Source organism: Rhipicephalus microplus, chromosome 5, assembly GCF_043290135.1.
Source record: "Rhipicephalus microplus isolate Deutch F79 chromosome 5, USDA_Rmic, whole genome shotgun sequence".
Taxonomy (NCBI): Eukaryota; Metazoa; Arthropoda; class Arachnida; order Ixodida; family Ixodidae; genus Rhipicephalus; species Rhipicephalus microplus.
Window position 1 is genome coordinate 30,260,184 of NC_134704.1, and position 13,220 is coordinate 30,273,403.

At 42.8% G+C, this 13,220-nt stretch overlaps 1 protein-coding gene across 3 annotated transcripts in view; it reads right to left on the reverse strand.

Annotated features, from left to right (window-relative positions):
* Window positions 1-10,285, reverse strand: part of LOC142817706 (uncharacterized) — a 53,893-nt gene extending 43,608 nt beyond the window's left edge. Inside the window, exons 1-7 of one of the 3 annotated variants that reach the window (XM_075895113.1) lie at window positions 10,188-10,285; window positions 8,785-8,800; window positions 8,081-8,196; window positions 6,626-6,688; window positions 4,550-4,609; window positions 3,776-3,811; window positions 1,437-1,496 (exon numbers count right to left, since the gene is read on the reverse strand). In XM_075895113.1, coding sequence (XP_075751228.1) covers window positions 1,437-1,496; window positions 3,776-3,811; window positions 4,550-4,609; window positions 6,626-6,688; window positions 8,081-8,196; window positions 8,785-8,800; window positions 10,188-10,221 — 385 coding nt within the window. In that variant the 5' untranslated portion in view covers window positions 10,222-10,285. Of the gene's footprint in view, window positions 1-1,436; window positions 1,497-3,775; window positions 3,812-4,549; window positions 4,610-6,625; window positions 6,689-8,080; window positions 8,197-8,784; window positions 8,801-9,923; window positions 10,103-10,187 lie in introns of those variants that run through there. The other 2 variants (XM_075895114.1, XM_075895112.1) reach the window with 2 other exon arrangements.
* Between the last annotated feature and the right edge of the window lie 2,935 nt (window positions 10,286-13,220).

The following is a 13,220-nucleotide window of genomic DNA, read 5'->3' on the forward strand; positions in this document are numbered from 1 at the left end:
ACTTGTGTCCTATACCGTGCAGCTCATCAGCATGACGGCTTCAATGGCGTCAGCGCGAGCCATCTATATAGCACGAGAAGAGCGCTGTTGACTCGCGGTCACCAACAGGCTGTTCGATGGTTCACCACAGCGCCAGCGGGGCGCTACTATCTCGGCGCGCTTTCACGTGCTGACCGAAGTGACTCGGCTTCGCGCTCCGCCACTCGCAACACGCCAGGTCTGCAGTGCACGACTGGACGGTGAACCACTCAACAGCTTCATTGGAGACAGGGAGCAGAAATGATACGTCAACAACACCCTGGCCTATACCACGATGCAAAAGCTTGCTTCAACCGCTGCTCACTGGGAGATAGTATTTGTACAAGTGGCCACGCGCTTCTACTTTCGCAGTCCAAACCCTGAGTACTGCACATACGCCACGACTGCTGCACGAAACACGTGCCTTTTCACTGTAGACAAACTAGCATGCTTACGTGAGTTCACGTAATAATATTAATAATAATAATAATAATAATAATAATAATAATAATAATAATAATAATAATAATAATAATAATAATAATAATAATAATAATAATAATAATAATAATAATATCTATTGTTATCAATAATACTAAATTCATATTATTATTATTATTATTATTATTATTATTATTATTATTATTATTATTATTATTATTATTATTATTATTATTATTATTATTATTATTATTATTAACCTTCGATACCTAACAAAAGTTTATGCTTAAAAAACCACTCGTAATGACAATTTCTGTCGCATGGGATTACGCATCTGATCTAAAGACACACGGCGATCAGAGTGTCAGTAAATGTTTGTATTTTTTAGCCATACACATTGACAGATATGTAACCATTGCGGCCTTATAGTGGTAGTTGTGCAAATAAGTTTGCGAACTGCGATGACAATCGTAATGTGCAACTTTTCAAGCGTCCATAACAAAAAAAAAACGAATGCGTTTGGCTGGCCGTAGACGCGAAAAAGGGCTACAGTCACTACGCTTTCCTTATAGTGCATCGGCATTTACGACATTCGGGGTCTAAAACTTATTGACACGTGGCACTTCATGCCTCTGGCTTTGAGCCCATGAATTTATTCGTTTACAGCTGCTGCTGATTGTAAAAAAAGAGTAAGTCAGTATACTCGTGTTCAGATAATTTCTATTCGCCGAAGTAGGTTGTTTTTAAGGACTATAATCGATGCATTCGGCTGTTCCTTAAAATAAATGAAGTAAATTTTTGTGACGGATTTCAGGAGCACTAAGGTGGCAGGAGCTACCGCTCAAAGTTCTTGGAACTTTAAGATGGGTTTGCAATACGTGTTTTACAATATCGACCTTACTTATACTGGTTCCTATTTTTCTATATAAAAGAAAAGAAATATTGCTTAGTTTCGAAGGTTTAAAAAGATGACTTACGCGTCTTTTTGTATTCTATGGTTCGTTCGGTTCCATGTCCTTTCGTAGTCTTGTGCTTGCCTGCAAATAAAAAAAAATTGTGATTAGAATGACACTTGCCAAAGAAATTATGTGCTTATTGTTAACAAACACATCTGAATTGACGACCAATGTCATTGCGTTCTGACAAAATTGTCGTCCTTACAAAAGACTGTTCATAAGGCGGCTGTAAGTCCGGCTAGAAAAGCCTTTGGTGGGAGCGTGTGGTTGTCAATGACGTAGGAGATCCGTTTACTTTTTTTTATAGAACTACAAGGAAAATCACACATAAACGTAAAGTTACTAAACTTTTGATCAGGCATGAACAAGTGAAACAGCAGTAGTACGTTGGTGGAAAGCAGTGACGAAACCCACTACTTCCACATAGGAAGAAATGTGGTACAAGATTATGAAATCGCAATTGAAAATGCATGCACGTGCACAACGAACAACCGCACAACTGATAGTCCACAGTTAATCTCCACATCAGGCATACAGACGACGTGCGGCATCGTACATGTTCTCATAACCGCACGCTAATATTTACGTACACACACGTCACGCTTGCAATGAGCTCACTGCGCAAACGTCCGCACAGACATGCGCGAGCACATAAACGTGCTGTAGCCAAGGCACACTTATCGGAGCACGACGGGAAGAGACATGATTGCATATGTTAACGCGATAGCGTTGAAGACCTCGTGTCGCAGAAAATCCGCCGCCGGCGTCGGCCCCGTTGGTTGTGAGCGAAAAATCGTCTGTGCGTCTGTTACCGAAAAATCAAGTTACCGAGATAGCCGCGGAAGGCCGCTACTTGTCCACGCGTGCGCACGCGATCACACTGACAAAGCCACGCATTCGAAGAAAAAAGAAATCTGCTCAAGGTCACGAGGCGCGGTAGTTTCTTTGCCCTACCACCCCTCCCTGCTTAGCTTCCAGTGCTTTCGTCGGGACGAGAGAAGAGATAATGCAGTTGCAGCATGCGACGAACCTTTGTAACTCCCCTCGCACTGGATGGATTCTTAAACTTTTGCGGCGTTGAATTCGTGAGACAATAAGTTCTTCAAGTGAATTAATTCCACGGTTACTTGAAAAAGCGTTTCAGGGCCCCTTTAACGCATTTTGTTCGACTGGTGTCACGACGTAAACGAGCCCATTTGGCGATAATAGCGCGAGCTGCATGGTCAAATCTACTGTGTGAGTGTTTGTGTGCGTGCGTGTGTATGTAACAAAATATATGAATAAGTATGTACTTATCGGTTGAAGGGTGCACTAGGGGCTGGATTTCGCTATCGCGTTCAACTTCTAAAGGCGAAGCGTAAGGTTCCCCCAATTTTTTCTTAGGTGAAGCGGGCTGCCTGGATGGTACTCTGAAGAAAGCTTTCAATTTCTTGCGTATTGCTTAACGCTGTTGAAACTTTCCATGGAATCAATAGAAAAAAGTCTACGTATAATCTTGAAGGATTCCTGTCAGCTTGTTGAAACATAAAAGAAACTGCCCTGTATACAAAATAACATGTCCCGTTTATTGAGGTACATGAGCATTATCCGTGTTTAATGGGCCACTTGCAAAGGTCGTAAAAGTTGGCTTCCCTTCAAATTAATGCTCTAATTGGATTCTAAACCACGCTGTAACTTACCCTATAGTTATTTTTAAATCAAAAGGGCTGTCATTACCAGGCTATCTGTTTAGACAAAGTTGTATGGAGGAAAGCATGCATTGGCAACACGTATAAAATGCAAGAGAATGCAATCGGGCTTTACACGGAGGTCATCTATGCAGCACGCGTGAAGGAGGGCGTTAAGAGAGAGTGGCCGAATGTGCACTCCCCTGATTGATTGAATGATTGATTGATATGTGGGGTTTGACGTCCCAAAGCCTTTATATAATTATGAGAGACGCCGTAGTGGAGGGCTTCGGAAATTTCGACCACCTGGGGTTCTTTAACGTGCGCCCAAATCTGAGCACGCGGGCCTGCAACATTTCCGCCTCCATCGGAAATGCAGCCGCCGCAGCCGGGATTCGATCCCGCGACCTGCGGGTCAGCAGCCGAGTACCTTAGGGCCTTTACACGCGCTACCCGCACAGCCGCAACGCACGTGCCGGAACCCCTGCCGCACGCAAGCGGGGGACAAATAAGCCAATTGGCGACACTTTTTCATCCTCCGCTTGGATGCGGCAGGTGTGCTGGCCCGTGTGTTGCGGCTGTGCGGCAAGTGCATGAAACGGCCCTTAGCCACTAGACCACCACGGCGGGGCTGTGCGCTCCCCTTGCATGTCGGTGAAGACAGGAGAACGTTATGAAAGTGACTGCACTCACGAGCGTCCGATATCCTGGGCTTGATTGTCGGAGCTTCTAAATAGACAAAGACAAGCGGAGAGATAGTATTTGATATTAAATGCTAATTAGTTATCAGCACTGAAAGAACAGCATGTGAAACTGAAAAAATAAGATTGCACGTAATTTATGAAACAACTCACAGCAAGGTAAAGTACAACTGCACAGATGCTGTACTATAGGCGTGTAGATCGATATCTACACGCCTATAGAAGAAGATGGACTCTCGAAGCGACTAGCGATTCTCGAAAAAGGAATTTCACTGAAGCGAACATTCACCAGTGGAAATGTGCAGACAAGCCTGACGTAAAAGCATCGGGTTCAGTGCAATTTCATGTCCTACCGTCGCTAGTCATTTCGAAATTACTAGATAGGTTTCGCTGCTAGCAAGGTTATTCACTCACATGTCGAACTCGTTTATTCATTCTTTATTTAATTTTTCTCTCTGTACAAGAACAAAAAAACGAAGCAAAGGCAAAATAATTTGAAGCCCGACAAAAAGGTCTTTCATACAAATGTTAAAAACGCGCATATTTTTTTTTACTTTTACCTGCTCTTGCACACTGAGACTGATTTACCATCTTGCCAGGAGTTGTGCGCGTTGAAAAAGGCGCTACCCTGCTCACGGCCTCTTTTCACTAATCCACAAGATTGAAGTGGAGCGTCTCCTACTGTATTTGAAAACGAAGACTGATAGCTAAGCTCCCCACCCCCTTCTTTTTAACAGGGTGGGTGGTGTTGAGTTTTAATACTTACCTAAGCGTCGAATCTTTACACCTCCTTGCATGTCCACGGAGTCTACTTCCCTGTGTGGCCCTATTTTAAAGAAAGATGAAAGAAAAAGTATTTACACTTTCGCTCATTCGTCGTTATCGACTACTTTTTGCACAAATTGAAAAAAAAAACATCATTATAGGATCAATTTAACAATAATGTGTGGTGTTCTACATCTCAAAACCACGATATGATTATGATCGATGCCGTGGGGCTTGGGAAGTTCTGACCATATGGTGTTCGTTTAACGTGAACCGACATCGTACAGTAGACGGGCCTCTGCCATTTCGTGCCCATGGAAATGAGACTGCAACAGCCCGAATCGAACCCGCAACCTCCAAGTCGGCGGCCGAGCCCCATAACACCTCTCCCGCCGAGGCGGACATTATAGAAAGAAAAAAAACAAACTAGTAAGATCGGATTTTGTGCCAGAACTATGACTTCGTGACTCAACTAATCAATTAAATGCGCCCATAAAGGGCACAAACATGGTGGTCTTAGATAGGGAAAAGGGAGGAGTCGCATAGCAATTTCATAAAACAATACGCATGTACATCTTCGTACAACCCACCGGGAGCGTTTGATCAGCAAGTCAAGCGACCAATGATCAAGAACAACCTGAGCACTTACAGAAAAACAGTGATGAAGTAAAGTAGATCGACAGTCGGAACAAAATACAATAAACAATGTAAACATAAGCCGTGTTGAAAGATCAGAGGTGAATATACATACGCTTTTAAAACTTAGCTCGAATAATTTCGGCTTTATTACTTATGTGAGGCTTTTTTGTTAAGAATTACTTTTGTGGGCGTTACTTCAGTATTTGTACCGATCTAAGTTCTTTATATGGCCGCACCGCGAGAGTAAATTGACGCCTACACTCTAAAAAAAGAGCGAGTAAAAAGGGTGTCTTTTTGTCCCACAACAATAATCGTCATCTATATTGCGTTCCATCCTTGCGCTATCGCCCCGTGCCTGGTACATTCCGGTCACGATCGACATGCCCATTATCAGGGTTACATTGCATTCTCGATAGGAAAGTGGCCAGCGCCGAGTTTTCAAGAAAGGAAGCGCACGCAAGCCTGATGACGATTATTGTTGTGGGACATAAATACACCCTTTTTACTCGATATTTTTTTAGAGTGTATAGTAAACTGGATCAACGAAGTCGAATTTTAATAGGCCAGTGTCTTTTCTTCGCCATCGAGGAAGTGATGCAAACGTCAGCACGTGCTTTAAAAGCATGCGTAGAGCGCGTGAAAGATAGGCAACGTTATTAATCCTAAACCCATTCCCGAGGCATTGACTATCGAGTTTCATCATAAGCGCCTAGAATAACATAGCTATGTTACTCTATAATAAGCGCGCGTTTGGGCCCATCGGTGCGCATACAATGCGAGTTCACCTTACGCTATTCGCTGCCAAGACGGGAACCTACAGTTTATACAGTGAATATACACTAGTTCTGAACTACGTGTGCTCTCGTAAAAAAAAAACGATTAGCGATGCACCTGCAGTGTAATCGTGCACTATGTGTTATCAAAAGGATGTCGACACACCATTCGTATTTATTTGACAATTACCATATTCCCTCGTGAGTACTTGATTTCGGCATAGTAAGAGCAGTAAGTAACGCTGGCTGACGTGAAAGCGCAGAGAGACAACACTGCACACAGAGAAAGGAGGATGAGAAATATGAGAATCGTGTGTGGTAGTGTTTTTGACATCGCCCCCACATTTTTATCTGGCTGTTGCTATCTTTCTGCTTTTTAGTATATTCGCTGCATCCTTCCAGAACACTTCTCGCAGAGTTAATGAAGTCGCATAAGGCGACTGAGTATCAAGAATAAACCAACTTATCGGAGATCATCAAACCATTTTATAGTCATTGAAGCTGCAACTTCAATGGCTATCGTAATGTGAAATCGTAAGCCATGGCTTACGGTTGCCGCTTACGTTAGGTATAGAGAGGCTGCCCGGATGTTTCATATCTGTATCAAGTAACGCTACCTATAGAAGTACCCAGAAACGAATGAAAATAGCGCGAATGTTGCTTACATTTATTTCGCTGCACGTTGTCGTGGGCGTCGTCGTGCGAGTCGTAGGCAACCATGAGTCCGTCTGTAATGATTGCGATAGCTTCGTGAACATCCAAACCTTGCATGTGCAAGGGTTGTGCACGTTTGCTTGAAAACGGCTCGCTCAACTCCGAGTAACGCTTAGTACTGTCGGAGCTCAAATAGGGATGCCCAGTCGGTCGTAAAAGAAATTCTGACCATCGCAATGCGTTGCGAGTGATGGTTGGTTTTGCTGCGTGTTGCGCGGTGCGTTACGTACTTGCACGCGTATGAAGTGGGTAACTTCCTTAATTTTGCAAATGACTGCGATAGTACACATATTATATCCACATTCCTAACTTCAAGTGGACGTAGCTCAGTGACTGACACGCGCGATTTTAACATAGTGCTAAATATTGGTAATCCAGCTTCATTACCAACAAACAAACGAGCATGGCCACACCTGGAAACGTTTCTAGTAACCTGATTGATTAATTGATTGATGTGTGTGGTTTAACGTCTCAAAACCACCATATGATTATGAGAGACGCCGTAGTGGAGGGCTCGGGAAATTCCTACCTTCTGTTGTTGTTTGCCGTGTACTGGCATCGCACAGCACAGAGACCCCAACCATTTCGCTTTCATCAAAATGCCGCAGCCGGGATCGAACCAGCGACCTTCAGGTCAGCAGCTGAGTACCTTAGCCACAGATCCACAATGACGGACTAACTGTCAGAAGTGCTAGAACACTCTGTAGTTTCTTAACAGCCCGCTATAGGGAAGTCTGGCGCTAATGTCTATGGAAACTGCAACACAGCGTAACACTTCAGCCAGCAAGGTAATGATGGGTAGTGCACGGGTTTGTCTAATTTTGGTTCTTTGGGCCCCGTGTTGCCCGCAGCTGCCTTGTCGCAAGACAAACGTTGTCAAAAAAATTTTCAGCAGTCTCACTACACCATAATGGTCCTTTATGGCTCACCACTCAAAATCGACCAACAATAGGTCAACATTTCATCTCGTACAAAAGGCAGAACACAACAATAAACAAAAAGCCACAAGTGCGTTTGAACCCACAAGCACGATGACTGCAGGAAAGTACGTTTACTGCCGATCATTTCCGTTGTGTCGGAACAATCGCACACATGGCAGTTTGCTTCAGTAAATATCGTAGGAATACGTATAGAGCATTCAATAGAATACCAAACACACACAGAACTTATTTGCGATTCATGTCCCTGCGGCATGTGTTTTACAGCTTCTTGCTCCGTTACCGCGAATGAATGAATGTATGAATTAATTAAATAATGAAAGAAAGAAAGAAAGAAAGAAAAAAAGAAAACAGAAAGAGAGAAAGAAAGAAAGAAAGAAAGAAAGAAAGAAAGAAAGAAAGAAAGAAAGAAAGAAAGAAAGAAAGAAAGAAAGAAAGAAAGAAAGAAAGCGCGAGTATTTGGCGTACTTGACATCCTGGAGTGGAAACTCTGGTGAATGAAGAACCCGAACACAATAGACAGCACCAGGGCACACAACACCACGACCATGCTCTCCCACGTGAGCAAACGCGTGAACGGGGCCCTGCGGAGGAGTGAAGTTGTAACGACCGATTTCGACACCGAGTTCAGCGTATTACGCTTTAACCACAATGCCTATTAACACAGCGAACTGTGTTCCCTAAATTATATTATCGGGAATTTCAGTGGCGCAGTGCCAGCGACAATGGAACATTTAAACAGGGAAGCATATTGGTGCAAGAGCGTTATAGCGCTTAATACAAGTGTGTGACGCTTAATAATAAAATGTAGAGGGTCGCTATTTCATACTAATCAGTGTACCATGAATTTCACTATTGCAATTCACGGACATGTCCATCTCGTTGTCTGAAAAGAATTATCATGCTGCTGAAGGAATGATTTTTTTATTATGCTTACATTGTTTTGTTTCTGTGAAAATCGGTGTCGAAGTAAGTTATTCTTGCGGATTGTTTCACTTAGTTAAGCGATTCATGTAAGAGCGTTGATATTTTTTTGAATACATAAACCCAACCTTTGCTGCTGTTTTTTTTATTTGATACAAGTAATATTAGCTGCTGAATGAGTTTTGGCATAGCCGTAGTAGAAGTTATCCTAACGTTTGACCTGAAAAAGTCATTATACGTGTACTTACGGTCTTCCATCAATGGCTGGAATGTAAAAGAACTAGCAATTGTAGCAATGTTCGCGATAGCAAGCGCACACAAGATATTGTAATAATTTTAAGATGATTACAAAAGATTACAATCCTTTATAAATATTTCATTACTATCTATGTCGGATAATCTGAACATTTATCGAAAGGAGGAATAAATCGCACTTACATCAAAGAGTGCTTGACATATGTTCAATGGATCCGTTGCAAACGAGAGATTAACTCTACAACAAAATTCGTGAAATCATTAGCGTTTTAGAGATTTATGTATTTGTTAAGCCAGATTTAGGGTATTGTGCAAAGAAATTTGTGAGATGAGGGTTGGTGCACGGAGCCGGCAAAAAATAGGCATTGAACATGAACGTAGAAGTGTTTCGAAATAATCAATTAAGTAACATCTTTAACACCTTGTTAGCGCGCGCACATGCCGTGTCCCACTCCAGTCTCACTTTCGTTCTCTTTCTTTTTGCGATGTGACATTGTAATCTGTACAATGCACTCTAGCAGCAATGCACTTCGTGTCAAATTTCGACTGCGTCTCTGCGCTATACTTGAAGCGAAAATGGGAGGAATGGAAGCTAGGTTCTCCATAGATTAGTATCAAAGGTAAGTGGGAACGATAATTGCGTGAATACCTAAATTGCACACTCTTCTTGTATATCGCGGGTCAGCCACGGCGTCCCACAGAACGTATCATCCCGTGAACTGCAATTTCATAACTGGGAAAGAGGTAGCTCAATCCCGACAAGGCGATAGCATTAGTAAAATTGTGCTATTCTCATTCGCAAGTAAATGCGGTTTTACATTGATGCCGTTTCACAGTGGTTGCTTCACAGTACAGTGAATAATCACGGTCGTAACCATACGCGCATACCGTCTTAAAGAACGTGTCCATTGCTACAAAACACAACGAGAAAGCAGATAACGTTATCGGTAACACGGGTTCTGTATCCTCCGTTTGTCTCCGAAGTGCCATACAGATAACGGTTTAGCAAGCAGCGCTTCAAACGAAGAAACGGCCGAGCCAGCCAAACGAAACTCGCCCAAATCGTCGCCACGCGTGCGAAATATAACCGTCTACACTCGCGTCGAAAATGAGACTCGCGTTCTGTACTGACTCGATCCGAACATCATTCGCTGCGCGTCCTCCATGAGCGAAGAGCTGCTCCGACGAACTTTGGCCGCGAAGCCCTGCATGATCGCAGCTCTGACGGCTCGACGAGGGACCCGAGCTCAAACACGGACTGGTTTCGGGCCCCCGATCCAGTTGGCGGCTCGCGATGCACGCGATCCTCTGCGGCGGGCCACCACTACAGATCCGCAGGCCTGGGTGACGGTACTCTAGGGGAGAGAGCGGCGCTACACAGAAGTGCGACACTTGCCGTTACCGTAGCCGTAAGACTCCTCCTTGGTCATGGCTCCGCTTTCGACGACCCGGCTAGGAAGCGGATGCGAAACTACAAAAAACAACACCCAAACATTTTCTTTCTCGCTTTCCGCGCGAGCTGCGCTGCAGAAGAGGAGAAGGAAGTTATGAAATTGCGACCGGAAATACGTAAATAGTACAAACCAAATAGAGAAGAAAACAAAAGATTATTTTGATGAGGAATAACAAGAACACGAAAAGACATCTTGAAATGACTTCACAACAAAGTTGGCTTGATTATGGTTTTTCAACAACGACGCTGTTCTTTCACGCCCACTGACCGTCGTAGATCGTGATGGTATTTACCCACAGGAACTGGGTAAATCCCACTACGGATATGTGCCACTCCTACCACGACTCCTACAAAGCACCACTACGCCTACTATACTGCTACCGCCATTCTTTCCACTTCTTTCATCCATATAGTGCACGCCACCAGGCGGATGAATTTTATTTTGAGAGAGAGAGAGAAAAACTCTTCTTCGGGAAAAGAGATTTTTGCCGGCGTCTATATATCGCTGGTATGCTACTCTGTATAAGGACGGGGAAGGGGACTGAAAGATTTCAGTAGAAAGAAAAGAGAAATATAAAAAAAGTTGTGACCAAACGAACTTGACAAAACTATTTACGATCAGGGTATCACGTAAATCAAGGCTTTCCTACGGGGGTTATCGCACCATTAGAGCTTTACAACAAGGTAAATTTCGGATAAGTAATTGACTAATGACAGTATACTGGTGCATATGGAAGCTGGCTCATACCACCTAGTGGGTTTGGCCACACTGCCGATTATAAAGAGAAATGAGTGATCTCAAAAAAGTGGAGAAAGAACACTGAATAAAGAATAATAAACGCTGCGTAACTTAAAAAAGTAAAAAGAACGAAAGAAACGTGGCTGAAATCAGTGTAGCAAACAGATGTTCACTCAAAGAGAAACAAACAAAAGATCGCAAAAGAGAATTAGTGGTTTTTCGCCTACTCATTTTGTAATGTTTGACCACGCATTGGTTTGGTTTGACTTTATAATTGGCCGACACTCAGAAATTAGTCAATGTGCTTAATTTTTATTAATCTATATTTAATTTTCAAAATAATAACTGTAGATTCAGTCATTCTGTTCTTGTGGGTACTTGCCATGAACTGCCCACAACAAGCACATAGCCAGGTAGAGTGCCTGCCCCCTCCCGCCTTAATTTGCCGATATTGTGCAGAAGTGGATGGTTTTCCGAAAAATAAATAATGAAAACGGATGTTCTATAAAACAGTCAAGGCGTTCAGAAAGTACTCCCCGGCTCCATCTCCACCCCAGAAAAATATTCCTGGCTACGTGGCTGGGACACTATTTTTGGGTGGTTAGACTTTTGGACACTGCAATTAAAGGGCGTGCGTTTAATGATGGTTTGCGTTGTGCTTGTATGATTTATCTGTTTTAATTTTCGATATGTTCTGTCCAAATTATTATAATAGTTGTGCTAAATCACCAAACCGTCATGACTAACTAAGTAACAGGCGTTAACTTTATTTTTTAATGCACACTACGCACTGTCACTTAAATATTTATTTTGGGCTACCCTATTCAAGGGTTCTCTCCCAAAGCAAGCACGAACATGTGATACGTGATTATATAACTGTACATGCATAGCATGAATCCCGCATCAGTCAGACATGTGTTTCATTTGACGTGCTTGCTTAGCACTTGAGCAGTCGCATTGCTATGCTCTAGGGTTTCAATCCCAGCACATTGGCCACTTTTCATTGGGTGCAATTCGAATAACACCAGTGTACTTATATTTAGATAAACGTTAAAGAAACTCGAGTCATCGTCTGAAATACGTAAAACCTCAGCAATTACTATCGCCACACATGAACCTCAAAAAATGAGAGTTAATTTATAGTTAATTTTCCGGAAGAGATGCTAAAAAGGAACGTTTGCCACTCGGCCTTTAATATCTTTCTTTTAGATGTGATTTAAAGCATCTCACTCATACTGCGATACGAACCAACGTAGAGCTCGTGAGGATTTATAGGTCCACATTCAGCGCGAGGTGATCCCACATTTGATTGAGTGACAGACAATGTATTGCTCTTTTCTTTTCCCAGCAGCTGCGCGAAAAGACGAGAATTTACTGTTCCGCGGTGCTTCCAGATGGTTCCAGGGGAAAATAAGTATTTTCTCGGAAGAGCCGACTCGTAAATGTTCGTTCAATACCGAGCATAAGGGAGCCTCAATCTCAACGTTTGTACAACGGGCAACTGTGAGTATCGCCAAAAATTTCGAGCCAAAGAAGTTCATCTTTGAGAAGAATACACAATATGTCAATTTTCTTGCTTTTTAATTATTTTATTATATCAGTAAATTAGTAAGTTTAAGCAAGAAGGATACGCAGCGCTGTGCGTGTGTTTCTTTTATTCTGCCCATTTGTTGAATACACGTTGTAATTAACGCGTTCCTAATCCAGCAAGTGGCTCCACATACGAAAGCCTGCAGCTATATAAATCACGCTTGTATGTACAAAACCACTAAGTTTCGGTGCTTACCAATGCGTTCATACGCGTGACTCAAAATATTACGGGATATTTTCAGTCCCTTATACCGGGTCACTGTCTTTGATTACGAATTACTTCCATATGTCCAAAATTATCTATGATCTTTCATATTAAAGGTCGTCGAGCATATCGCGGAGCTCTTACTCGCAAATATTCTGCTCGGGTTAAAACCGCAAGCTCAGATTGTTTCCGAGGTTTCCCTTTTTCAAAGAGCCAGACATTTTTTTTCTATTGGCCAGCCATTGTGAAAGATATGACTTCGTAATAAAAGCTAAGGCATGCAAACACGGATGCTACTGAGAACACGTTTGTGCTCTCTTGTTGTCTTGCGTCCGGATGCGTACGCCGTACCTTCTTTTGCAATAGATCCCAACCAACGACCTCAACTGACTGTCGTTCTAACTTGCGCACAAACTGGACGTCTTTGTGAGATGCAACAATA